Here is a 26,520-nt window from a genome sequence, read left to right as displayed (position 1 = left end):
TAGTGATTTTTGGACGCCGCCGTACTTCCTGCTGGGTTAAGCAAGTGACATTTAATGGAGCATTTTTGTTATCACTAATCATGTTTTCTGTCATGTGATTTTCCTGTGTAAATATGGTTAAAAAAAATCATTTAGCATATTGGCCTTTTTCCTCATCCACCATTTCTCCCAGACTATTTTTAAGGGGGCCAACACTATAATTTTTTAGTTTTTTACTATTTATGTAGTTAAAGAATATTTTGGGATTATTTTTACTTTCTCTGGCAATGATTCTCTCTGCCTCAATCTTTGCTGCCTTGATTTGTTTTTTACAGAATTTATTTAATTTTCTATATTTATTTAATGCTTCATCACTACCTACTTGCTTTAGTTCTCTAAATGCTTTCTTTTTGTCACTTATTGCGCCCCTTACAGCTCTATTTAGCCATAGTGGTTTCCTCCTATTTCTAGCATGTTTATTCCCATAGGGTATATATTGTGCACAGGTCCTATTCAGGATGCTAATAAATGTCTCCCATTTGCTTTGTGTAGCTTTGTCTCAGGATATCGTCCCAGTTTATTGCACTAAGATCATCTGTCAACCATTGGAAATTTGCCTTCCTGAAGTTTAGTGTCCTTGTAACCCCTCTACTACACGTCTTATTAAAGATTACATGAAAACATATTATTTTGTGATCACTATTACCCAAGTGACCCCCAACTCGTATATTTGATATGCCGTCTGGCCTATTGGTTAATATTAGGTCTAGCAGTGCCCCCCTTCTTGTTGGGTCCTGAACCAGTTGTGAAAGGTAATTGTCTCTCATAGTTGTCAAAAACCTATTACTTTTGCTTGAACTACAGGTTTCTGTCCCCCAGTGTATTTCAGGGTAGTTGAAGTCCCCCATAATAATGACTTCTCCTTGAGTCGCTGCTTCATCTATTTGCTTTACGAGGATATTCTCCACTGCTTCCATTATTTTTGGAGACTTATAACAAATACCCATCAGTAATTTATTTTTTTTTCCCCCTCCCCTTATCTCCACCCACAGGGACTCTACATTTCCATTAGATTCACATATATCCTCTCGCAAGATGGGTTTTAAGTATGATTTTACATATAAACACACACCCTTCCCCCCCGGCTTGTTTGTGCGGTCATTTCTGAACAGACTATAGCCCTGTAAATTAACTACCCAGTCATGGCTCTCGTCCAGCCACGTCTCAGATATCCCCACCATGTCATAATTATTTTTCAACAAAATTAATTCTAATTCCTCCATTTTGCTGGTGAGGCTTTTGGCATTAGTGTACATGCATTTTATGTATCTCTCTGTACCTCTGTTCCTTCTTTATTGACTGTTGTAACCCCACCCCCAATTTCTTTATTTGTTCCCAGGTCACTATCTGCACTATCTTCCCCCCTGTAAAATGAATACCCCCCCCCCCCCAATCCCTAGTTTAAGCAACTCCTTCAACTTTCTAGCCATTTTCTCCCCCAGCACAGCTGCACCCTCCCCATTGAGGTGAAGCCGGTCCCTAGCGTAGAGTCTGTAGTCAACTGAGAAGTCGGCCCAGTTCTCCAGGAACCCAAATCCCTCCCTTCCTACACCAGTTCTTGAGCCACTTATTTATCTCCCGTTGCCTCTCTGGCGTGGCACGTGGTACAGTTAGTATTTCAGAGAACACCACCTTGGAGGTCCTTGCATTAAGCTTGCAGCCTAATTCCCTGAAATCATCTTTAAGGACCTTCCACCTACCTCTAACTTTGTCATTTGTGCCAATGTGCACCATGACCGCTGGGTCCTCACCAGCCCCTCCCAGTAATCTGTCAACCCGATCAGCGATATGCCGGACTCGAGCGCCAGGTAGACAGCACACTGTTCGATGATCCCTGTCTGTGACAGATTGCCCTATCTGTTCCCTTAATAATTGAGTCCCCCACTGTTGGCATAGCAAATACCTTCTCAAATCTTAGAATTTGTTAAAATGTGAAATGAAAGACTTTTCATTCTCCGTTTTTAAATTCTCCTTCAGAAAAAGCATAGCAATTTTTATGTGCACTTCATGAGGTAGCTTCCTAATCTTTTGACTTTTTAAAATCCAGAATATTGTGTACTGATCTGGTGTAACTTCATTTGAAGGCTCCATATCTTGTACTTATATTAATCACTGTTTTTGGTTTAAATTATATTACCACATGTCAAACAATTTACCAGTTGGTGCAGTAGATTCTAAGAAAACCAACAGACTCTGCATTCATGATCTGCATGTTTTTGAGTCTGTGTATATTTGAATGAATAATTGAAGGAGTTGTTTAAAATAATAGCAGTGTGTAGTTCAATTAGTGAGGTCAATCATTCTGTGAAGAAATAGGTGTGAATCAGGTGGCCTTTATTTAAGGGTGAAGCCAGTACATGTTGTACATGCATTTCTCCTTGAAAGCCTGAGAAATATGGGTCGTTCGAGACATTGTTCAGAAGAACAGCGTACTTTGATTAAAAAGTTGATTGGAGAGGGTAAAACTTAAAGAGAAGGGCAGGCAATGATAGGCTATTCAGCTGAAATGATCTCCATTGCTTTAAAATGGAAAGCAAAACCACATAGACGTGGAAGTAAATGGAAGACTACCATTCAAATGGATCGAAGAATGGCAAAGGCTTAGCCAATGGTCAGCTCGAGGATGATCAAAGACAGTCTCAAGTTACCTGTGAGTACTGTGACAGTTAGAAGACACCTGCAAGAAGTCCTCGCAAAGTCCCACTGTTTAAAAAAAAAAAAAAAAAAACACATCAACTGAAGCAGATACAATTTGCCAAAGTACACATCAACAGGCCTAAAGAGAAATGGAGAAACATTTTGTGGACTGATGAAAGTAAAATTGTTCTTTCTGTGTCCAAGGGCCGCAGACAGTTCGTCAGATGAACCCCAAAGTCTGCATTCAAGCAACAGTACACTCTGAAGACAGTGAAGCATGGTGGTGTAAGCATCATGATATGGGCATGTTTCCCTTGCTATGGTTCCGGACCTATTAATCACATATCAGGGATCATGGACCCGTTTGCGTATATTAAAATACTTGAAGAGATCATGTTGCCTTACGCTGAAAAGGATATGCCCTTGAAATGGGTGTTTCAACAAGACAATGACCGTAAATACATGAGTAAACAAGCAAATTCTTGGTTCCAGTCCAACAAAATTGAGGTTATGGAGTGGCCGGCCTAATCACCGGACCGAACCTGTAAAAAAATAAAATAAAAAATAAATATTATACTTACCTTCTGATGGCCCCCGGTGTGCTTGTCTTCGCTTGCCGGCAGATCGCGGTGGACTGCGAGCTGCCGGCAAGCCGAGACGCATCGAATAAAGATTCCAGGGGCCATCAGAATGTAAGTATGATATTTATTTTTTAACATTCTTTCGGTCACACTATATAAATGCCTGCTTCCAAGCTCACTCACTTAAACTGTTCCAATAGTGATATGAGACCAGAAAGTTATATGGGATTTACTATAATAAATTTGCCACAATCTTGATATTAACACAGCACAACCCCCCACCCTCCCCCAAAAAATAGAAAAAAAACCTATGCCATGTTCTGCACCATATTAATGTATTTAAGATGCTTTTTTCCAACAAAGTGGTGTCTTGATGAAATGATGTATGGCTTGTCATGTAATAGCTGTAGCCTAATGGCTACACTATTCCGCAAATTTCTACCAGAAATTATTGTCCCAAAATAAGCCAACTAATAAGTGGTGTGAAGCTACACTAGGCAGTCTATGCATGCAGACGCCATAATCCACTTTTAATACATTGTTAGTTTGTCTAGTCTGAATTTACACGCTCTAAAAATTAGAGAGTGATTCGTAAGTCTGGTTGATTGTTCTTGGAATATATCTAATGCATTAAATTTTCAAAACTGAAATGCTGTATTAGTAAAATCCTATGAAAAAAAGCATGAGAGGTATCCTTGAGTAAGTTGCCGATCTATTTTCTAGCATCCTATAACCCTTTCACTTGCAAGTATGTATGTCATAATGTCGTTTACTAAAGGAGTGATGAGAAGAGCTGATGCACATCTAACCCCCCACTGCTTCTAATGCAGTCAGATTCTTTGTCAACTTGTCCACTGAAATCTTTATTGGCATCTAGATTAGAGGCTTCTTTTCTCTTCAGCCTTGGTGAAAAAAATTTTTTTTGAACGACTTCAAAGTAACATGGTTGAATCATGAATTGTTGTTGAAAGGGAATCTGTCAGTAGAATCAACCCTCCTAAGCTGTCTGTATGGGCATGTAGGTCATAGGAAGCTGAATAATCTCCAATCCGATGTCTTGTTCCAGAGAAATCAACGTTTTTCCTTTAGGTAAATGAGCTGTTCAGGACTATGGCCTGGACACTGATCTGCATGAAAATCTGCCTTCAGAGATTATTAAAAATAAGAGGGGGAGGTACCAGTGTACACCAACTGACACTTAGCTCTGCTGTACTGCCCCCTCCCCCACACACAGCCAGATCAAACTGCTCTGTGAGGATAACTGTAAATGTGCTTGTAATGAGACAGAGTTCAACTCGGCTCTACTGTGTTAGTAATAATGAGACAGAGCTGACAGCACTATGAGAGGACAAGTGATGCTGTATGGTGTTTAGCTTTGCTGTACGGTGTTTAGCTTTGCTGTACGGTGTTTAGCTTTGCTGTACCTTGTTTAGCTTTGCTGTACGGTGTTTGTTCGTTTTAATCTACATGTACAGTTGTGTGTAATTATTGTCAGTCATTTCTCACACAGATGACGCCTCCTTTTATTTCACGTAAGCTCTGAAGGCGGATTCTCAGATCTGTGTCCTGCCAATAGTTCTTAGCAACTAATCTGCATTTAAGAAAATGTGGATTTCTATGGAATAAAACATCAGATTGTAGTTATCAAGGTATCATTTTTATTTATTTTTTTCCATTTTCTATGACCTGTCCACACAGATCACTAAGGAGGGTTGATCCTAGTGACAGATCCCCTTTTAACAGGTACAATTTTGTTCTTGGTTACCATGACAGGATAATGCCATTAGAACATTGCTGCATTTTGCCACCGTATGTTAAAAAGAACCTGTTATCATTTAATGATGGCACAGTGCTCAGTTGCCGCTGGCAAAAATCATGCAATATGATTTTTGTCTGTAAACTCTAAGCAGCATAGAATAATTATTTATTAAAAAGTCACAGATTTGGTAAATTGGAAGGATTTTTACTTAAACTATATGATTTTGCTTTAAAGAGAAATGGTCCAATTAGAGCTATTTGTTTTTTTTAAACAGATTGTGGTAGTTTAAAAATCCTTCCAGTTTTTACTTCATGTCTATGCCATGAATAGGTGGAGTCATACATTTTTATTGAAATGCACTGTCCGTTTTAATTTGTTTAAGGTGTGCCCCCTTCCTAGTCAGATTTCAACATGGATTAATTAGATGTGTTTCAGGGGAGTACCTTATAATACTCCAATGTAAGTCCATTTGTGCTGTCCAAATGTAATTTAATAAATTGACTTAAAAACTCTGTCCACTCAAAAAAGTCAGTAAGGCACTGTACATCTTGCTGCTGCTTGTTATTAGAGGTACCTAGGCCATTAATAATAGTTCACAAGGTACCGTAATATGGACAGCTGATACCACTTTGCCCCAGTGAGTCAGTAGAACCGTGACATGTTGTCATCCTTAAGTTTGTAACTCTGTATGTCTGTATAACACTATCTAGTTCCTTACCTAGTTTCTGTAGTGATTCTTTTTTTATAGGAAATATACACTCCAACAGTGAAATTGCTACATCAAGCAAGAATTTTCAAGCAATTATTGAAATTAAAGGATCACTAAATACATTAGTGATATGCAGATTATGAAAATATAGAAACAAAACTTCTCAATTTATTCAGTGTTGAGTATGAGCCCCTCATGTAGAAATACACGCCTTTGCATGCTTTCAGTGAGGTTAATAGTGCACGCAAGTTTATCAAGAGCCACTGCTGGCAGCTCTTTTCAATTACTGACAAATTACATCCAAAATGTGCTCGATGAGGGACAAGTCTGTTGATGCTGCAGGACAAGATAGAATATTTAGGCTATGTAGGCTGCTGACAGTAGCACAAGCAACATGAAGCCTGGCGTTAAAGGGAATCTGTCACCTCTTTGGAATTATCAGACCTCTACTATGGGCATACAGGGTATAGCAAAGTAAATCTATACATACTTGTATGGCCCATAGTAGAGGTTTGATTGCAGAGAAATCTGTTTTCATAAACTCAGTTTTTCACAAGCTTGACGCCAAGCAATCCCCGCCTGTGTGCTTATTATTCCCCCAAATCCCCGCCTATATGCTTAATTATCATATTTTCCCCCCCTCCCTTGCACGTCACAGGGCCCTGTGACGTGCATTCTTCTCCCTGACTTCCTGGCCATGCGCAAAGCGCCGCTCATATAGAGCGTGTTTTGCTCCATCTCTGCCTGTCTCTCCGTGCACTGTGCCACAGGGTTCTCTAGCTCAGGTGCCGGGGGGTCACTGTCACTTTCTGGTACCTCCGCAATAGAACCCTGCAGCGCAGTGCACAGGCAGACTTGGCCGGGATAAAGCAAAACGAACTCTACGTGAGCGGCGCTTTGCGCATGCCCGGCACAAGAGGGAGCACAATGCACGTCACAGGGCCCTGTGACATGCAGGGGAGGGAGGAATATGATAAATAAGCTCATAGGTGGGGTTTTGGGGGAATAATAAACACATAGGTAGGGATTGCTTTGCGTCCCCTGGACGCCAAGCCTGTGAAAAACGGAGTTTATAAAAACAGATTTCTCTGCAATCAGACCTCTGCTATGGGCCATACAGGTATGTACAGATTTATTTTTCTATACCCTGTATACCCATAGTAGAGGTCTGATAAAGGGAATCTGTCACCACTTTGGAGTTAAGTTGAAAAATGGTTCCTGGAGCACTTTTGAAGAAATGGCTATTCCACCACCAAATTGATGTAAACTGAACTGTTAGATGGACTCTAGTCTTCATGCCAGATACAATATCATACAGTATGCTACACCTCACCATAAACACCAGCGTAGGATCATGTTCTCTCATTAACCCCTTTACTCCCAAAAGTGGTTTGCACGTTAATGACCATGCCATTTTTTATAATTGACCACTGTCACTTTATGAGGTAATAACTCTGGAAAGCTTCAACGGATCCCACTGGTTCTGAGATGGTTTATTCGTGACATATTGTACTTCATGATAATGGTAAAATTTCTTCGATATGACTTGCATTACTTTGTGAAAAAATCTGAAATATGGCAAAAACTTGAAAATTTTGCAATTTTCATACCCTTAAATCAGAGAGATATGTTACACAAAGTAGATAATTAACATTTCCCACATGTCTACTGTACATCAGCACAATTTTGGAACGAAAATTTTTTTGTTAGGAAGTTATAAGGGTTAAAAGTTGACCGGCGATTTCTAATTTTTCCAACAAAATTTACAAAACCATTTTTTTTAGGGACCACATCACATTTGAAGTGGCTCTGAGGGGCCTTTATGGCAGAAAATACACAAAAGTGACACGATTCCAAAAATGTCACCCCTCAAGGTGCTCTAAACCACATTAAAGAAGTTTATTAACCCTTCATGTGCTTCACAGGAATTTTTGGAATGTGGAAGAAAACAATGAACATTTTAAAATTCTTTCACAAAAATGTAACTTTAGAACCAATTTTTTTTTATTTTTGCAAATGTAAAAGGAAAAAATGGACCCCATAATTTGTGCAATTTGTCCTAAGCAAGCCAATACCCCATATGTGGGGAAAAAACACTGTTTGGGTGCACGGCAGGGTTCAGAAGGGAAGGAGCACTGTGTGCCTTGTTGAACGCAAAATTGGCTGGAATCGAGAGCGGACGTCATTTTGTAAACTAGACCCCTCAAGGATTTTATCAAGGGGTATAGTGAACATTTTGAACCCAGAGGTACGACACAGAATTTGATAACATTAGGTCATCATATTGAATAAGTTGTTGTTAGTCTTGAGCGCAAGTGCTCGCTACTTGAGTTTGCATCGGGTACTCGGGTATGCACCAAGTATCATGGGTGCTCGAGTGACATGCTTGAGTCCCCATCCCGTATGTTTCATGGTTGTTACACCATGCATTTGGCAGCTGTCACACACTAAAAGACGCTTTTTTTTTTTTTGCAAAGATTAGTTTTTGCAATAATGTTTCCATATTTCGGCCCGCAGAGTCATGTGAAGGCTTGTTTTTTGCGGGACAAGTTGACGTTTTTATTGGTACCATTTTCGGGCACATGCCATTTTTTTATCGCTTTCTATTCTGATATTTGGAAGGCAGAATAAACAAAAAAGAACAATTCAGGAATTATTTTTTCTTTGTTTTTTCTTATGCCGTTCCGCACGTGGTAAAATTGATAAGGCAGCGTTATTCTTCGGGTCAGTATGTTTACAACGGTATCATATTTATATCTTTTTTTTATGTTTTGGCGCTTTTACACAAAAACTATTTTATAGAAAATATATATTTTTTGCATTGTTTTATTCTTAGAGCTATAACTTTTTTATTTTTCGGCTGATGGAGCTGTATGGCAGCTTGTGTTTTGTGGGTCAAGATGATGTTTTCAGTGGTACCATTTCTTTTGTCTTTTTAATCGTATTTTATTCCAGTTTTTGTTTGGCGGTATGATGATAAAGCATCATTTTTTTGCTTTGTTTTTTATTTATTCTTTTACAGTGTTCACTAAAGGGGTTAACCAGTGGAACAGTTTTATAGGACAGGTCGTTCCAGACGCGACAATGCCAAATATGTGTACTTTTTGTTTTTTTTTTTTGTTTTTTTTTATAATAATTATTTATGGGTACAGTATATTTTGTGGGATTTTTTTTCACTTTCTGACACTTTTACACTTTGTCCCACCATGGGACTTTCATTTTTTGCAGGCTGGTCGCTTGTATAGCATAGGGATGCAGCTGCATCCTTTTGCTACGCAGGCTGTCAGCACTGCAGGCATAAGTTAGGTAGATCATGCACTGCGCATTATCTATCGAACTTCCTGATGCTGGTGACCCGGATGTAGTCATGACAACATTGGGTCACCATGGCAACGATCGGGACCCCGCGCACACAGCGCGGGGGTCTCCTATCCAAGGTTAGAGGGGCCGCTCTTCCTTCTGCCTGCTCCCGCAATGCTGTGATTGACTTCTATCGCAGCATTTCGGGGGTTAATGTGCCGGGAGCGGTGCAGGACCGCTCCTGGCGCATAGTACTGGGTGTCGGCTGTTAGAATCAGCTGACACCCGGCGGCTGTGGCACCCGCACCGCTTGTGTGTGGGCGCAATCGGTGAAGCGTAATAATATCTACCTGGTCATCAAGGCCCAGGTCACAGGTACTTATTATTATACCTCACATCAGAAAGGGGTTAAGGCCTCTTCATGTTCTCATACCAATGCTCTCAAATGCTATCGTGGTGCTGAGCAAAACAACAATGGAGGAAGGATGTCTACCTTTGTCATCGATAAATCCTGCTTTTGTCTTAAATGCGATTATAGCCGGTAATTGGTCTGGAGACCACATGGGCAATGCCATGAAGAGGTTTTCACAAGGGAACATCACACCAGTCCTACTCCCAGGGTTAAGGTGTGAGTTGGCATAATTTATGGTAACTGGAACACTTCAGTCTTCATTCTACACTGTGTTCCAAATTATTATGCAAATAATATTTTCTCAGATTTTCCCATATTACCTATATGAATTGCAGTCATTGTAATTTTCCAGTCAAATAACTATTAGAGTACAATTGAAAGGTTTTTGTACAAACTGCCTATGATAACAGTATATTTAAAAAAAAAAAAAAAAAACTCAAAATGCATGTTCCAAATTATTATGCACAGCAGAGTTTTCAACCTTTTCATTTTAATAAAGAACCAAAAAATGGTCATTTTTGAAATTATAAGCATTAGCAGGTTATTACAAACTGAAATCAAACAGTTTTCAACTCAAAACTTTATTCTAGGTGATGTTACATTTGCACATAGCACCCCTTGTTCGAAAGGAGCTTCTGAACTCTCTCGTCCATTGAATTTGTCAGGTTTTGGATGGTTTCTTCTTTAATTGTTTTGCATGAGGACAGAATACCCTTCCAGAGCTGTTGCTTAGATGTGAACTGCCTCCCGCCATCATAGACACTCCTTTTGATGATGCTCCAGAGGTTCTCAATGGGGTTGAGGTCAGGGGAGCATGGGTGCCACACCATAAGTTTGTCCCCTTTTATGCCCATAGCAGCCAGAGATGCAGATGTGTTATGTGCAGCATGAGACGGGGCATTATCATGCAGAAAAATGATCTCGATGGTCCAGATGGATGGAGTGGAGGATGGCTGGTTGATGGACACCCCATGCAAACACGGCTACGGCACTAACAAGGAGGAGGTGGAGTAATGTTTTGGGCTGGAATCATGGGGAGAGAGATTGTCGGCCCTTTTAGGATCCCTGAAGGGGTAAAGATGAACTTCATAATGTATGTGGAGTTTCTCAAACAGCACTTCCTGCCATGGTTCAAAAAGAAGAACCGTGCATTCCGCAGCAAGATCATTTTCATGCATGATAATGCCCCGTCTCATGCTCCACATTACACATCTGCATCTCTGGCTGATATGGGCATAAAAGGGGACAAACTTATGGTGTGACCCCCATGCTCCCCTGACCTCAACCCCATTGAGAACCTCTGGAGCATCATCAAAAGGAGTGTCTATGATGGCGGGAGGCAGTTCACATCTAAGCAACAGCTCTGGGAGGGTATTCTGTCCTCATGCAAAACAATTGAAGCAGAAACCATCCAAAACCTGAAAAATTCAATGGACGAGAGAGTTCAGAAGCTCCTTTCGAACAAGCGGTCCTATGTGCAAATGTAACATCACCTAGAATAAAGTTTTGAGTTGAAAACTGTTTGATTTCAGTTTGTAATAACCTGCTAATGCTTATAATTTCAAAAATGACCATTTTTTTCTTCTTTATTAAAATGAAAAGGTTGAAAACTCTGCTGTGCATAATAATTTGGAACATGCATTTTGAGTGCAGTTTGGTTTTTTTTTTTTTTTTTAAATATTCTGTTATAGGCAGTTTGTACAAAAACCTTTCAATTGTACTCTAATAGTTATTTGACTGGAAAATGACAATGACTGCAATTCATATAGGTAATTTGGGAAAATCTGAGAAAATATTATTTGCATAATAATTTGGAACACAGTGTAGGTACACTAACAATTCAGCATTAAGATGTGAAACCAGTGGTACAGCCATTTCTAGCAAAGTGCTACAGAAACCATTTTTTCAACACTACAATGTTACACATGATGCTTATGCTACTCTGGGCAGCCTGCATTGTCTAAACGTGCTACCTTGGCTGTCAGCATCTCTGGACTTGTCTCCGATCGAGCCTAAGTGCATTAATCATGGCAGAACTTATACAACCATTAATGACCTCATTTGATAGCATGCCAAGGCATGTAAGTGTGATTATTTCTCCTTGTGGTAATCATACTTGGTACTGAATAAATCAATGTTATGCAAGTAATGGGAAAATAGAAACAAAATCTTCAAATCTTTACCATGGCTATCCATTCTGTGACTTTCCTCTTTTTGGTGTTGCAATATAAATTTTGAGGAGTGTAAATTAGTTGTTTGTTTTCAATATAATATTTTGCATCAATAATTTATCCCAATAAGGTGAATTGTAAACTATTTCAGTATTATTCTTCTATATAGTAATGAGTGGCCAGGACCTACCTAAGTACAGTGATGAATTGTACAGGTTATTTGCACCACGATTCACTGATGACTGTAGTCCTGTTCACATAGATGGTGCATACTGTACTTTTTAAAAAGTACTCGATATATGCAAATTTACATCTACACACCTGCATTGACTGTCACGTATCAGTTCAGTGTACTAATATTTGTTATTTAATAGGTTGACGGGTTGTCTAAAACGAAGATATTGATCGCAACCCTTAACCTAGGTCATCTTTATCAGATCAGTGAGGGTCCGACACCCAGCACTCCCTTCTGCCGAGCTGATGCTAGTACCTGCGGTCATAAAAAATGAAGTGTATGACAGCTTCATACACTTTGTAGTGGCTGTTCCTCACTAAATGTGTACCCAAAAAGAGCCGCTACAGTGTGTGCCGCTTTTTTTGAACTTGTGCCATACACTGTGAGCGTCCATCGCCCCTTACTGCAGGTATCGGCTCAGTAGTGGATGTTCTGTTTGTCACATGCTCACTGATCTGACATCGATGACCTGTCTGTCATAAGCATAGGTCATTGCACTGCCTGTTTTTTCATGGAAATGCAGTCTGTGCTAGAGGAACAATATCAGTGGGGAAGAAGAAATCTACATGACAGACAACAAAATGGCAAGTCAACTAAAACCTGAATAGACAAGTCATTCACAAGTATCTAGATTAACCTTAGCCTATGTTTTCTGTTTAGGAAAAAAGAAAAAACTGTACTGCTTTTTTTTATTTTTGAGAAGTTTGCGTATGTGTCAGGATCACTTCCCAGAATGTTAAGATGTTACGACCTTGGACTTAATAAAATGTCCAGGTCGTCTGATACTTAATGACCATAGACTTATGGATACGTCCAGGTGATTTTGCACACACTGAGGCAATGCGCGTGCAACCGCTGCTGGATGTCAGCAGATTCTGACAGCTGACACCCGGCACACAGTGCCTGGAGCGGGGCGTTACCACTCCCGGCACTTTAACCCCCTAAATGCTGCGATCAAAATCGATCACAATATTTAGAGAGCAGTCAGAGGAAGGAAGTCCCCTCTACCCGTTGATCAGCTCCCTCGTGATGTAATCGTGGGGTAGCGATCATTGCCGTGGTGACCCAATATCGTCATGACAACATCCAGGTACTAGAGCTAGAAAACTTGATAGATCTTGCGCAGTGCATGTTGTATCAAGTTTGTCAGTGCAGTGATGACAGCTTGTAAAGCATAGCATCCCTATGTTTTATATGCGATCAGCCCATGTGTTTCTCAATATCTGACATGAAATCTGAATAAACCTTTCATGTTTTAGATCAATTAGGATTACTATCATTTTTAATATTTGCCAAATGCCAGAATAATGAGAGATTTTTTTTAATTTTTTTTAGCAAATTCTGCTTTCCCAAAACCAAATGCCCCCCTCTCTTCTGAGCCCCAGTGTGCCTAAACCACAGTTGGAGTCTACATGTTTGGCATTTCTGTAGCGATGAGAGCCCACCTTATTTACGGATGCATGTCTCCAGAAGCACGAGCTGGGTATAACGTACTGGTCACTAAAACACACTGGTCACTACAACCGCAGTTTGCAATTTTCACTCAGCCATATCCACTGCTGCTTGTTTCTGGAAAAGACCCATGGAGTCAAAATAGTCACTACACCAGTAGATAAATTCACAAAGAGGTATAAATTCTAAGATAGTGTCACTTGAGGGGGATTCTGCTCTTCTAGCACCTAGGGGCTCTGTAAATGGAGTCTTCAACTACTCTAGAAAAATCTGCTCCAGGAGGCAAAGGGCTCTCAGTCCCTCCCGAGTCCTGCCGTGTGGCTAAGCAGTACTGTACAGCCACATATGGGGTATTTCTACATTCAGCAGAAATTGTGAGACACATTTTGGTGCCATTTTTACCCATTTCCCAGTGTGAAAATTAAAATCTGGGGCTAAATGGAATAAAATTCTGTGACCCACCTGTGGTGTCAATATGATCACTGCACCCCTAGATGAATTCATTGAGATGTAGGTTGTAAAATGGGGTCTCTTATGGGGAGTTCTGCTGTTCTGGCACCTCAGGGACTCTGCCAGTGTGACATGGTACCCTCAAATTAGTCCATCAAAATCTGAACTCCAATATGGCGCTTCTTGCCTTCTGAGCTTTGCACTGTGCCTCAAAAGTAGTTTTCGACCACATATGGGGTATCTGTGTACTCAGGAGAAATTGCACAACAAACTTTGGGGTCCATTTTTTCCTGCTATCCTCGTGAAAATGAATAAAATTTTAGGCTAAAACGACATTTTTGTGGGAAAAATATATTTTTTTTTCATTTTCACAGATCAACATTCTAAAATTTTGTGAAGCACCTGTGGGTTAGTGGTGCATACCACACATCTAGATACAGTTGTGCTCAAAAGTTTACATACCCTGGCAGAATTTTTCCTTTCTTGGCCTTGTTTCAGAGAATATAAATGATAACAAAAAAACTTTCTCCTCTCATGGTTATTGGTTGGGTGAAGCCATTTATTGTCAAAATACTGTGTTTTCTCTTTTTAAATCTTAATGACAACTAAAAACATCCAAATGACCCTGATCAAAAGTTCACATACCCCAGTTCTTACTACCATGTATTGCCCCCTCTAACATCAATGACAGCTTGAAGTCTTTTGTGGTAGTTGTGGATGAGGTTCTTTATTTTCTCAGATGGTAAAACTGCCCATTCTTCTTGGCAAAAAGCCTCCAGTTCCTGTAAAATTCCAGGGCTGTCTAGCATGAACTGCGCGCTTGAGATTGCCCCAGAGTGGCTCAATAATATTGAGGTCAGGAGACTGAGATGGCCACTCCACAACCTTCACTTTGTTCTGCTGTAGCCAATGACAGGTCAACTTGGCCTTGTGTTTTGGTTGTCATGTTGGAACGTCCAAGTACGTCCCATGCTCAGCTTCCGGGCTGATGAGTGCAAATTTGCCTCCAGTATTTGCTGATAATGTGCTGCATTCATCTTTCCTTCAACTTTTACCAAGTTTCCCATGCCTTTTGTAGCTCACACATCCACAAAACATCAGCGATCCACCTCCGTGCTTTCGTGATAGGTCTTGTTGACCTCTCTCCAAATGTAACGTTTATGGTTGTGGCCAAAAAGTTAAATTTTCTGGCAACTCGACCATGCAGCCCATTTTTCTTCATTTGCCTCCTTATTGTGCATATTGAAACAGCCATACCGCTAGAGAGTCCTGAATTTCAGCTGATGTTGTTTGTGGGTTTTTCTTTGCATCCCGAACAATTTTCCTGGCAGTTGTGGCTGAAATTTTTGTTGGTCTACCTGACCGTGGTTTGGTTTTTACAGAGCCCTTGATTTTCCAGTTGTTAATCAGTTTGAACGTTGCTGACTGGCATTATCAATTCCTTGGATAACTTTTTGTATCCATTTCCTGTGTTATACAGTTCAACTACCTTTTCGCGTAGATCCGTTGACAAATCTTTTGCTTTTCCCATGACTCACAACCCAGAAACGTCAGTGGCTGGATGAAAGATGCAAGAGTCTGTCTGGATCCCAGAAACTCACTCGGCTTTTATGCACACTCACTGATTTCATGCAAACAGGTCACTGGTAAGGATGTTACCTTTAGTAGCCATTCAGACCCATTTGTGTCAAATTCTGTGCATGTTATCAGGCCAAAATCACCAGGGTATGTGAACTTTTGGTCAGGGTCATTTGTTTTTGGTTGTCATTAAGATTTAAAAAGAGAAAACACAGTAATTTGTCAATAAATGGCTTCACCCAACCAATAACCATGAGTGGAGAAAAAGTTTGTTTTGTTATCATTCATATTCTCTGAAACAAGGCCAAATAATGAAAAATTCTGCCTGGGTATGTAAACTTATGAGCACAACTGTAAATTCCTTGAGGGGTCTAGCTTCGAAAATGGGGTCACTTGTGGGAATTTTCCACAGGGGCTCTCCAAACATGACATGACAGCCACCAGACCATACCATCAGAATCAGCATTCCAAAACGTCACTACTTTCTTTCTGAGCCCTGCCGTGCGCCCAAACAGTAGTTTTTGCCTACATATTGGGTATCAGTGTATGTAGGAGAAAATGCACAACAAATTTTATGGTGCAGTTTCTCCTTTTACCCTAGTGAAAATGTAAAATTAGGGGCAGAAAAAAAAACTTTTTTGTGGAAAATTGGGATTTCTTTCTTTTTACGGCTCAACATTATAAACTTTAGTGAAGCACCTGGGGGTTGAAGGTGCTCACAAATCTAGGAAAGTTCCCTGTGGGGTCTAGTTTACAGAATGGTGTCACTTGTGGGGGGTTTCCACTGGTTAGGCACATCAGGGGCTTTTCAAATATGACATGGCTTTCGCTAATTATTCCAGCAAATTTTACATTCAAAAAGTCAAATGGCGCTCCTTTTCTGAGCTCTTCTGTACACCCAAACAGTGTTTTTTCCCCAGATATGAGGCATTGGCGTGTTCAGGAGAAATTGGACAACACATTTTGTGGTCCATTTTCTCCTGTTAGTCTTGTTAAAGTCAAAAAAAATTGAGCCTAAAGTAATATTTTTGTGAAAAAAAGTTAAATGTTCATTTCTTCATTCCACATTCCATTAATTCCAGTGAAGCACCTGAATGGTTAATAATAAACTTCTTGAATGTGGTTAAAGCACATTGAGTGGTGCAGTTTTTAGAATTGTGTGACTTTGGGATATTTTCTGTCATATAGACCCTTCAAAGTCACTTCAAACGTGATGTGGTCCCTAAAAAAAAAAAAAATGGAGCGCTGTTTGACTTTTTGAATGTAATATTTGCTGGAAAAATTGGTGTACCTATGTCGTATTTAAAGAGCCCCTGATGTGCCCAAACAGTGGAAACACCATTCTGGAAACTAGACCCCTCAGGGAACTTACCTAGTTTTGTTGTGAGCACCTTGAACCCCCAGGTGCTTCACACAAGTTTATAATGTTGAGCCGTGAAAATAAAGAAATCACTTTTTTTTTTCACAAAAATGTTATTTTCATCCCAAATTTTAACAGGAGAAAATGGATCCCAAAATCTATTGTGCTATTTCTCCTGAGTACACCAATTTCCTCATCTGTGGAGGAAATCTACTGTTTTTGGAATGCAGACTTTGATGGAATGGTACATGGGCATCATGTCGCGTTTGTAGAGCCCCTGCTGTATAAACCCCTCACAAGTGACCCCATTTTGGAACTGATCTAGTGTTTCTTGGTATGTGAATTTTATAATGTAGTGGCTTACGTAAGTTGTGTAGAGTGCATCAGGTTGGCATATGTGAGTTGTGTATTGTACATCAGGTTGGCATACATGAGTTGTATAAGTTAGAAATGAATTTAGCAGTCCATGGATGTGTGGTACAGTCTGAAACATTCTTTTATACACAGGCCAGGTTTGTCGTGACAGATGTCGCATTGATAAGTTGTGTCCTTGATTATATCCCTTCTGTAACATACTCGGCACCTCTTTTGTGACCGTCTTTTCGTTCTGGCTTCAAGGACCTTCCTGGGAAAATTTTGGCCTGGTACGATACGAGCACCTTCCGTTCCGGAAATACAGGTTTCCGCTCCTTCCTGACTGCCAAATATTAGGGCCATAATCACTATCTTCTGGAACTTAAGGTACGATGTACCTGTCTGGCCTGTACATTGTGATAGCACGAAAGAATTGTATAGTGCCATCTGTACTATGTGCTATGACCAGCTTCTCTTACCACACCTTTAGCTTTTCTCATGGATCTGTACGACTGGAGGACTTGATTAGAGAGATCAACCCCCCATGTTCTTGTTGTACACCAGTACACAGTCTGGTTTGGTGACCTGTGTAGAGATACCTCGTACATTAGTGAGGGTGCTGCCATCACCATGTATGGTGGTCAAGAAAAGGACATCCCTCTTGTCCTTTTACGTGACCACCAGCATGTTATCGCTAAATTGGGCTCTGCTTTCACCCTTTCTGAGCTGCTGCCCAATTAGCGTCTTAGGGAGGCCTTTCTGATTTTTCAGACAGTACCGCAGGCTGCTGTAGCTTGCTCAGAGAAGAACTTTAAGAGTGAGATTCTGGTATAAGTTATGTACGTAGAGGTGATAACCTTGATCCAGCAGTGGGTGTGCCAGATCCCACACAAGTTTTCCCACTCACTCCCAGGATAGGGGGTACATTCAGGGGATTGAATCCGGGTTTCCTTCCCTTTATCAACTCTAAACCTGTGGGTGTACCCTGAGGTACTCTCGCACAGCTTGTAGAGTTTAACCCTTTTACGACCTTGTCAGTAATGGTACTTAGCTGGGCCTATAGGGCCAGCTACGTACTATTACGCGTGGTGCAGGGCGATCGCCGCTGGGTGTCAGCTGATTGTTACAGCTGACACCCGGTGCTATGTGCAGGGAACTTTCCCACACCGCTCCCTGCACATTAACCCCTTCAATGCTGCGATCGAAGTCGGTGGCAAGGGGGGAGGTGATCGCTATACTCACCTCTCCTGCCGGCGTCCAGCGACATCTGCGGCGGCTTCCGGATGTTGTCATGACAACCGGATGCAATGTCTCCCCTGTGTGCAGCGCTGACAGGCTGCATGACAAAGGAAGCTGCTGCTCTCTCTGCCATGCAGCCGATTAGGCTGCAAAAAGTGAAAGACCCATAGTGGGACAATGTATAAGAGTAAAAAAAAAAACAGTAGAAAAGTGAAAAAAAATAAAAATAAAAAATAAAAATTGTAAAAATATAAAAAAAAAAAATGAAAAAAATAATCCACAAAAAAATAAAAATCTATAGAACCCATAATATTTATTTATTATGAAAAAAAAAAAATAAACCAATAAAAGTACACACATTTGGTATTGTCGCGTCCTGAACGACCTGACCTCTAAAACTGTCCCAAAACGAAGCAAAAAACAATTCTTTATCATACCGCCAAACAAAAAATGGAATAACACGCGATCAAAAAGAAGAATGTAAATAAAAATGGTACCGCTGAAAATGTCATCATGTCCCGCAAAAAAGTCGCCACACAGCTCTATCATCCAAAAAATAAAAGTTACAGCTCTCAGAATAAAGCGCTACATAAAAAATATTTTTTCTAGAAAATAGTTTTTATTGTGTAAAAGCGCCAAAACATAGAAAAAATATATAAATGCAGTACCGCTGTAAACGTACTGACCTGAAGAATAAAGCTGCCTTATCAATTTTACCACACGCGGAACAGCATAAAAAAAAAAAAAAAAAAACTATTTTTGAATTGCTGGTTTTTGTTTATTCTGCCTCCCAAAAATCGGAATAGAAAGCGATCAAAAAAATGTCACGTGGCTGAAAATGGTACCAATAAAAATGTCAACTTGTCCTGCTAAAAACAAGCCGTCACGTGTCTGTCGGCCAAAATATGGAAAAATTATAGCTCTCAAAATATGGCGATGCAAAAACTAGTCTTTGCAAAAAAAAGTGTCTTTTAGGCTAATGTGCCCACGTTGCAGAAATGAAGCAGAAAACTTCTGCTTCATTTCTGCATGTCCTTTCCCGGAAAAACGCTTGCAGAATTTGGCAAGTGTTTTTCGCGCGTTTTAGAAGCATTTGGGACATGATTAATTGCCTTGCGTTTATTGCATTGACAAGGCAATTCCGCATACGTAAGCGCAAAATGAATGGACATGCTGCGGATTTTTGAGCGCATCAAACACGCTGCGGAACAATCCGCAGCATGGGCATTGAAATTGCGGATTCTCATTGGGGACCATGGGGGACGGATTACCAAGCGTTTCACAAGCGTTTACGCTGCGGAAATTCCGCAGCAAATACGCTTGTAAAACGCTACGTGGGCACATACCCTTAGTGTGTGACAGTTGTCTATCATAAAAACCCTATATGAATCTGGTATCACTGTAATCGCACCGACCCAAAGAATAAAGTCGTCTAATCACTTATACCGCACGAGGAACAGTGTAAAAAAAATAAACTCTAGGGTTAGGGTTGTATTAGGGTTGGGGTTGGGAATTTTTTCAAAACTAAAGAAAAAAAAAATAACGACAATATGGCGACCAGTGTTGAGCGCAAGTCCTCGCTACTTGAGTTTGCATCGTGTGCTTGGGTATGCACTGAGTATCGCAGGTGCTCGAGTGACATGCTTGAGTCTCTGCCCCATATGCTTCGCGGCCCAAAAAACGTTGCTGGGATCGCCTGCCATGCACGAGCAATCCCCGCATGTTTTTTTTTTTGGGTGTCTAACAACCGTGAAACATGCAGGGCAGGGACTCGAGCATGTCACTCGAGCACCCGTGATACATGGTGCATACCCAATGCAGACTCAAGTACCGAGCACTTGCGCTCAAGACTAATGACAACCTTATTAAATATGATCTAATGTTATCAAATTCTGTCTTACCTCTGGGTTCAAAATGTACACTATACCCCTTGATAAAATCCTTGAGGGTTCTAGTTTCCAAAATGGAGTCAATTGTGGGGGGTTTCCACTATTTAGGCACATCAGGGGCTCTCCAAATGCAACATGGCGTTCGCTAATTATTCAAGCAAATTTTACATTCAAAAAGTCAAATGGCGCTCCTTCCCTTCCGAACCCTGCCGTATGCCCAAGCAGTGGTTTTCCCCCCACATATGGGGTATCTGCTTACTCAGGAGAGATTGCACAACAAGTTTCATGGTACAATTTCTCCTGTTACCCTTATGGAAATGCAAAACTGGGGCTGAAGAACACTTTTGTTGGAAAAATGTGAAAATTTTATTTTCACGGCTCCATATTATAAACTTCTGTGAAGCACCTGGGGGTTCAAGGTGCTCACCACACATCTAGATAAGTTCTCTGAGGGGTCTAGTTTCCAAAATGGTATCACTTATTTCCACTGCTTAGGCACATCAGGGGCTCTCCAAATGCAACATGGCGTCCGCTAATTATTCAAGCAAATTTTACATTCAAAAAGTAAAATGGCGCTCCTTCCCTTCTGAGCCCTGCCGTGCGCCCAGACAGTGTTTTTTCCCCACTTATGGGGTATCTGCGTGCTCAGGAGAAATTGCACAACAAATTTTGGGGTCCATTTTTTCTTGTTACCCCTGCAAAAATAAAAATAATTGGGGTCTAAAGTAACATTTATGTGAAAAAAGTAAAATTTTAATTTTTTTCTTCCCCATTCCAAAAATTCCTGTGAAAATAAACTTCTTGAATGTGGTTTTGAGCACCTTGAGGGGTGCAGTTTTTAGAATGGTGTCACTTTTGGGTATTTTCTGTCATAAAGGCCCCTCAAAGTCACTTCAAATTGTGCTGATGTAAAGTAGACATGTGGGAAATGTTATTTATTAACTATTTTGTGTAACATATCTCTCTGATTTAACGGAATAAAAATTCAAATTTTGAAAATTGTAAAATTTTCAAAATTTTCGCCAAATTTTCAATTTTTTTCACAAATAAACGCAAGAGTTATCGAAGAAATTTTACCACTGTCATGAAGGACAATATGTCATGAAAAAACAGTCTCAGAATCAGTGGGATCCGTTGAAGCGTTTCAGAGTAATAACCTCATAAAGTGACAGTGGTCAGAATTGTAAAAATTGGCCTGCTCATCTAAAAATTGGCCTGGTCATTAACGTGCAAACCACCCTGGGGGGTAAAGGGGTTAATTTCGGACCTGAGAGGTATTCCTGGAATACGGTTCTCCCCTTGAAATGGATTAAGGACTCATCCACGCAGATTTCCCTTTGGGACACGTACACCTCAGCAAACTTGTTGAAGTGATCAATGATGACTGGCCGAACTTTGAAAAGTTGTGGTCATCTCGGGGAAGACCTTTTTGGATAGCCTCAAAACGTTTACGGTTCACAGCCTTGCGGAACAGTGGAGTTGAAGTTCTTGCTTCTTCACTAACCCCATGTGAAGGACCAGGCCCCAAAACGTCATAATTTCTACTGCGTCTGCAGGAGTCCAGTTGGGAAATTATGATTTGTGCCAAAAATAGCTGGGCGTACAAATTTGTTGTTTGAGGATTTTGTAAACCTCAAGGTGGTCCAGAGAAAACTTTCAATTTTTGTGAGGCCAGTGGTGTCAAATTTTATTCTTGATTGAGCCACAAAATCAGCAATCAGTGGCTCATAATCTTTGATGTTCATATGGGGTCAGTAATGGTGGGCGCTGTTTCATTTTCTGTTCTGAGGTCTGCGTGGCGGTTCATTGTCACTTGCGGAAAAGGGCGAGGAGGAAAAATAAAGGATGGTGGGATCCTCTCCTTCACTATCAGTGTCAGAGGCAAGAAAGGCATATGCCTCCTCCGCTGAATACGGTGATTGGGACAAGCGGGACAGCATTTGTGTAACAAATTTTATTTAGGTGTTTGTGTGCAAGTGCTTGGTGTAAACTTTTCTAAATAAAAAAAAGAGAAAAAATATATAAAAATTTGGTAAAATATAAAACAAACTTACTAAACGGGTATCCGTAAATAAAAAGTTATGTCCGCAACTATCTGACTCAATTCAGTAAACAATACTGTGGTACTCAATTCTTTTCTCACAAAAAGCAACCAGAGGCCGATCACTGATGTGCATCAGTGATCAGCGCTCAACGGTTGTAGTGCGCACGCACGTTTATGGTGCAAAAAGGGGATGAAAATAAAAATAAAAATAGACTGGGGGAAAAAAAAAAGTCCTTGCCAAAGGCAACCACTGGTGCTAATCAGTGGTGTGCGCCTGATCGGCAGCTGTAGGACACACACACGGGGGAGAAGGGGATAAACGGACAAAAAAAAAGTCCTGGAATACAGTGAGCACGAGTGCAGATCAGTGATTTGCGTGAATGATCAGCGCTCGGCGGCTGCAGGATGCACGCACGGAGGTGGTGCAAAGGGGGCAGTAAACAGGGATGAAAAAAGTCCTGGAAAACAGCGAGCACGAGTGCAGATCTGTGATTTTGCATCACTAATAAACGCTTGGCAGCTGCAGGTCGCACGAAAAAGAACAAAACTGCCAAAAAAAAACGAGCGATCAAGTACTGATCAGCACTCGGCGGCAGAAAGAGAGGTGGGCCGGGGAGGAAGAGGGGAATGGGGGTGGATTAGGACATATTAGGAAAGATCAGGAACGCAGTATTCTACAGCAGCAGCAGGAACACTAGCAGTGATGGCACAGGCTTGAAAGTCTGTAGCACCACAAGGCCTAGCACAGCGCAACAGAAGTCTAAGTGACCGCTCTCCTCATATCTAGAACCTGGAATGAGGAAGTGCAGAGTGGTCACTGAGAGTTCAGACCGCGTCTATGCACTCTGATTGGTGCTATCGACGTCCTCATCCGATCGCATCAATCAGGGCTGACCCTGGTGTTGCTAGGTTCCAGCCTTACAGCACTGATCATAAACTGGGCATCAGTGTTTCAGGCAATCTGATTGCCTGAAACCCTGAGAAATGCTGTGATTGGCTGTTCAGAATTGAGCCTCCCAGTGCCCTGCTGCAAGCAGGTAACTGAATGCGATCACCACGACTGAAGTCACGGTGCTACATTAAAGATAGGACGTATCTGACTTGAAGCTGCAATCATCCGATCGCTTGTGATATACATAACGGTGCATCAGCGGGGAAAGATGCAGGCTCGGCCTGTGAGCCTGCATCAATGTCAGGGAGTCAGCATATGACAGAAGTTTTACATTATGTCATGAGCGGTGTTAAAGTGAGCCTGTAACTTTAGATAACACTTTTTACCTTCAAACAATGGGTTAATCTGTAGAAAAATTGCATTATAAAGGTGCCTGGTCATGCTGAAAGCACAGCTACCAGGAGAAAATTAACTTTATTCCTCAATGGAGTTACCAGCTTTCAGCTATAATGGCATGCTGCTGCGGCTACAGTCACTACTTACTGTGAGAGGTGGCTGTTTGCACTCCCTGGCACTTTTACTGAGAGCTGGCACTTGGTCATCTCTCTGTTCTGTGAGCAGCGACTATAGTCACGCCGGCATACCTGCGTGACTGAAAGCTGGCAGCTTCTGGGAGGAGTAGTTAATTTTCTCCTGGCAGCTACACTTTTTTAATGCAATTTGCCTGCAGATGATTTGCAAGTAAATAGCATTAGTAGATGTAATATTTTTGCTTTAGAATTGAAAGAAAACACAAGTATATCGACTTCAACCTCTACCAGCTCTGGGCACCAGATCTTAAAAAAATAAAAAAAAGTTCAGAGAAGAGCGACCAAGATGGTGACCAGTCTGCAAACAATGTCTTATGAGGAACGGTTAGGGGATTGGGAATGTTTAGCTTGCAAAAGAGAAGACTGAGAGGAAACTTAATAGCTGTCTACAAATATCTCAAGGGCTGTCACATTGCAGAAGGATCATCTTTATTCTCACTTGCACAAAGAAAGACAAAGTAATGGGATGAAACTGAATGGGAGAAGATACAGATTAGATATTAGAAAAAAACTTTTTGACAGTTAGGGTGATTAGCAAGTGGAACAGGCTGTCACGAGAGGTGGTTAGTTCTTTTTCAATGGAAGTCTTCAAACAAAGGCTGGAAAGACATCTGTCTGAGATGGTTTAGTGAATCCTGCATTGAGCATGGGGTTGGACCAGATGACCCTAGAGGTCCCTTCCAACTCTAACATTCTATGAATCTGTATCTACAATGATGATCAAATGTTCTTTCCCTTACTGTTCTGTGAAAGGAAGCAGTAATTCTGTATAAATGGGGGACAATAACCGTGCACTGAATCTGAGTCACTAAATACTGCAGATACACTAGTCATTGTGTATCCCATAAGTTTAGTTCACTCTAGCTGTATCTTGGTTTTACTGATAATATATATTTAATGATTAGATTCAGTGTTAGTAGGAATTCATCTGTTAATACACTGTATTTTTTTTCTGTTCCAGTTCTGCAGTTGTTTTGGAGCATGTTGCAGTTCAATATGCCTCTGGGCTATTATGTATGTGTATATGATGATAAATACATTTAGTTATGAACAAAAGTCACTCTTATCCATCATATGCTATGCCACTGTTGTCCAGCTGTCAGATATGATGACCTTTGCAATGATTGTTTCTGAACAGACCCTTTGGCCCAGATGTTAACTCAGCTTAACTGAAAACCATTTCACTAGCACTAACACAAATAAAAAAAATTCTAGTTGCAAACAATCGAATCTTAAAGAAGTTATCCACTACTTTTTCATTGATGCCCTTCACTTCCACCACCCTATTCAATTCAATGGAAGGCGGATGTGTAGTACCCCGGGGCTGCCCCTACAGCTAGACGGCCAAGCACCGCAAGTAAGCACTTCTGGCCGATCAAACATTGATGCCCTATTCTATGGATAGGGCATCAATAAAAAGTAGTGGGCAACTTCTTTAAACGCCCAATCTGTCTCTGAAGCGCTGTACAAATAATTATGTGATGCAGCAGCTAGGACAAGTGTCTGTGACCTTCTACTGTTTGTATCTATTTGAGAGGATGAATAAAATTGAAGTATAAGCTGTTATTTTCCTTTTTATTAGTGGTTCTCCTTTTTGTTTCCTAGGCCAGTTATACAGACCCACAAACCAAGCTACGGTTCAGTACAATAGAGGAGTTCAATTACATCAGAATGCTTCCCACAGATGTTATCACTGGATATTTGGCTCTCAGAAAAGCGACCAGCATAGTACCATAACAATAATTATTTGTATTCCAACTTTTAGTTTAACGTGAAAACAAGAATTTGTTGGAGTAGATTATCCTCTCAAATCCTAATTTGTTATCCTTGGATTAAATTCACACTGAAGTTCAAAAGTGGTAAACTCCCACATTCCCAATAGTGGTGGCCATGGGCAGCTACAAGGTGTTTTATATTGTAATAAGTTATGAAGCATATTTTCTATTTAAATTCTTATCTTGTGGGGAATATAATAATTTACCTTTATTGGCTGCCTGTGCAAAGAATTTGAAGAAATTGATTAATCAAAAATGTGTATCTAAAAACCACATGATGTAGTTTGTTTTTGTACTATAAATGTTTATTGCCTTTATAATATTTCTACAATAAAGTCATTTAAGATACTTGTATTGAGAGATGCATACATATCTATAATATAACGGGAGAGGCGTGTCTCTGAAGCCTTTATAAACTGTGCAAGCGCGATACGCCTGCGCAGTCTGGCTCCAGACAGAAGCACTCATGGAGCTGTTACAGGTAAGAGGAGTGTGTATGGCGCTGGAGATCACGGTATGCCTAGACACTGAACGCATACCGAGATCTCCGTCGCCGTACTTGCATACTTACCTGACCGGGAGGAGCGTTGCCGCGGCGCCTCTCTTCGCTGGAGACCGAGGCAGAAGTGAGGTGTCGGAACCTGCGCATAGCGCTATCCGGCGCCATTTTACTGAAGACACTTTTGCAGTGTGTCTTCAGAAAAATGGCGCTGTATAAGCACGCACGTACTCCGGCACGGCACTCCTCCCCGGTCTCCGGCAGAACAGGACACCGCAGCGCTGGAGCACAGGGAAGAAAGGCGAGTATAAGTGTTTATTTTTTTGTATGTGTGCAGCGTGAAAGGGATGAGGGGTGCCAAACATACCAGGATGAGGGGTACCAAGCATACCAGGATGAGGAATGGGGAGCCATATATACCAGGATTGGGGGGGGGGGGGTGAGGGGTGCCATGCATACCAGAATAGGGATGTGGTACCATGCATACCAGGATAGGGATGGGGTGCCATGCATACCAGAATAGGGATGAGGGGTACCATGCCTATCAGGATTGTG

At 41.0% G+C, this 26,520-nt stretch overlaps 1 protein-coding gene across 1 annotated transcript in view; it reads left to right on the top strand.

The window, feature by feature from the left end:
• The window catches only part of INO80C (INO80 complex subunit C), a 102,562-nt gene extending 76,748 nt beyond the window's left edge, over positions 1-25,814 (top strand). The window contains exon 4 of the mRNA XM_073678488.1: positions 25,297-25,814. Coding sequence (XP_073534589.1) covers positions 25,297-25,428 — 132 coding nt within the window. The 3' untranslated portion in view covers positions 25,429-25,814. The remainder of the gene's footprint in view (positions 1-25,296) is intronic.
• Positions 25,815-26,520: the final 706 nt, after the last annotated feature.

The sequence above is a fragment of the Phyllobates terribilis genome, unplaced genomic scaffold, assembly GCF_046119375.1.
Source record: "Phyllobates terribilis strain yellow unplaced genomic scaffold, ASM4611937v1 Scaffold_4__5_contigs__length_816908805, whole genome shotgun sequence".
Taxonomy (NCBI): domain Eukaryota; kingdom Metazoa; phylum Chordata; class Amphibia; order Anura; family Dendrobatidae; genus Phyllobates; species Phyllobates terribilis.
The sequence above is the reverse complement of the archived record's forward strand: the minus strand, read 5'-3'. Positions and strand labels throughout refer to the sequence as shown.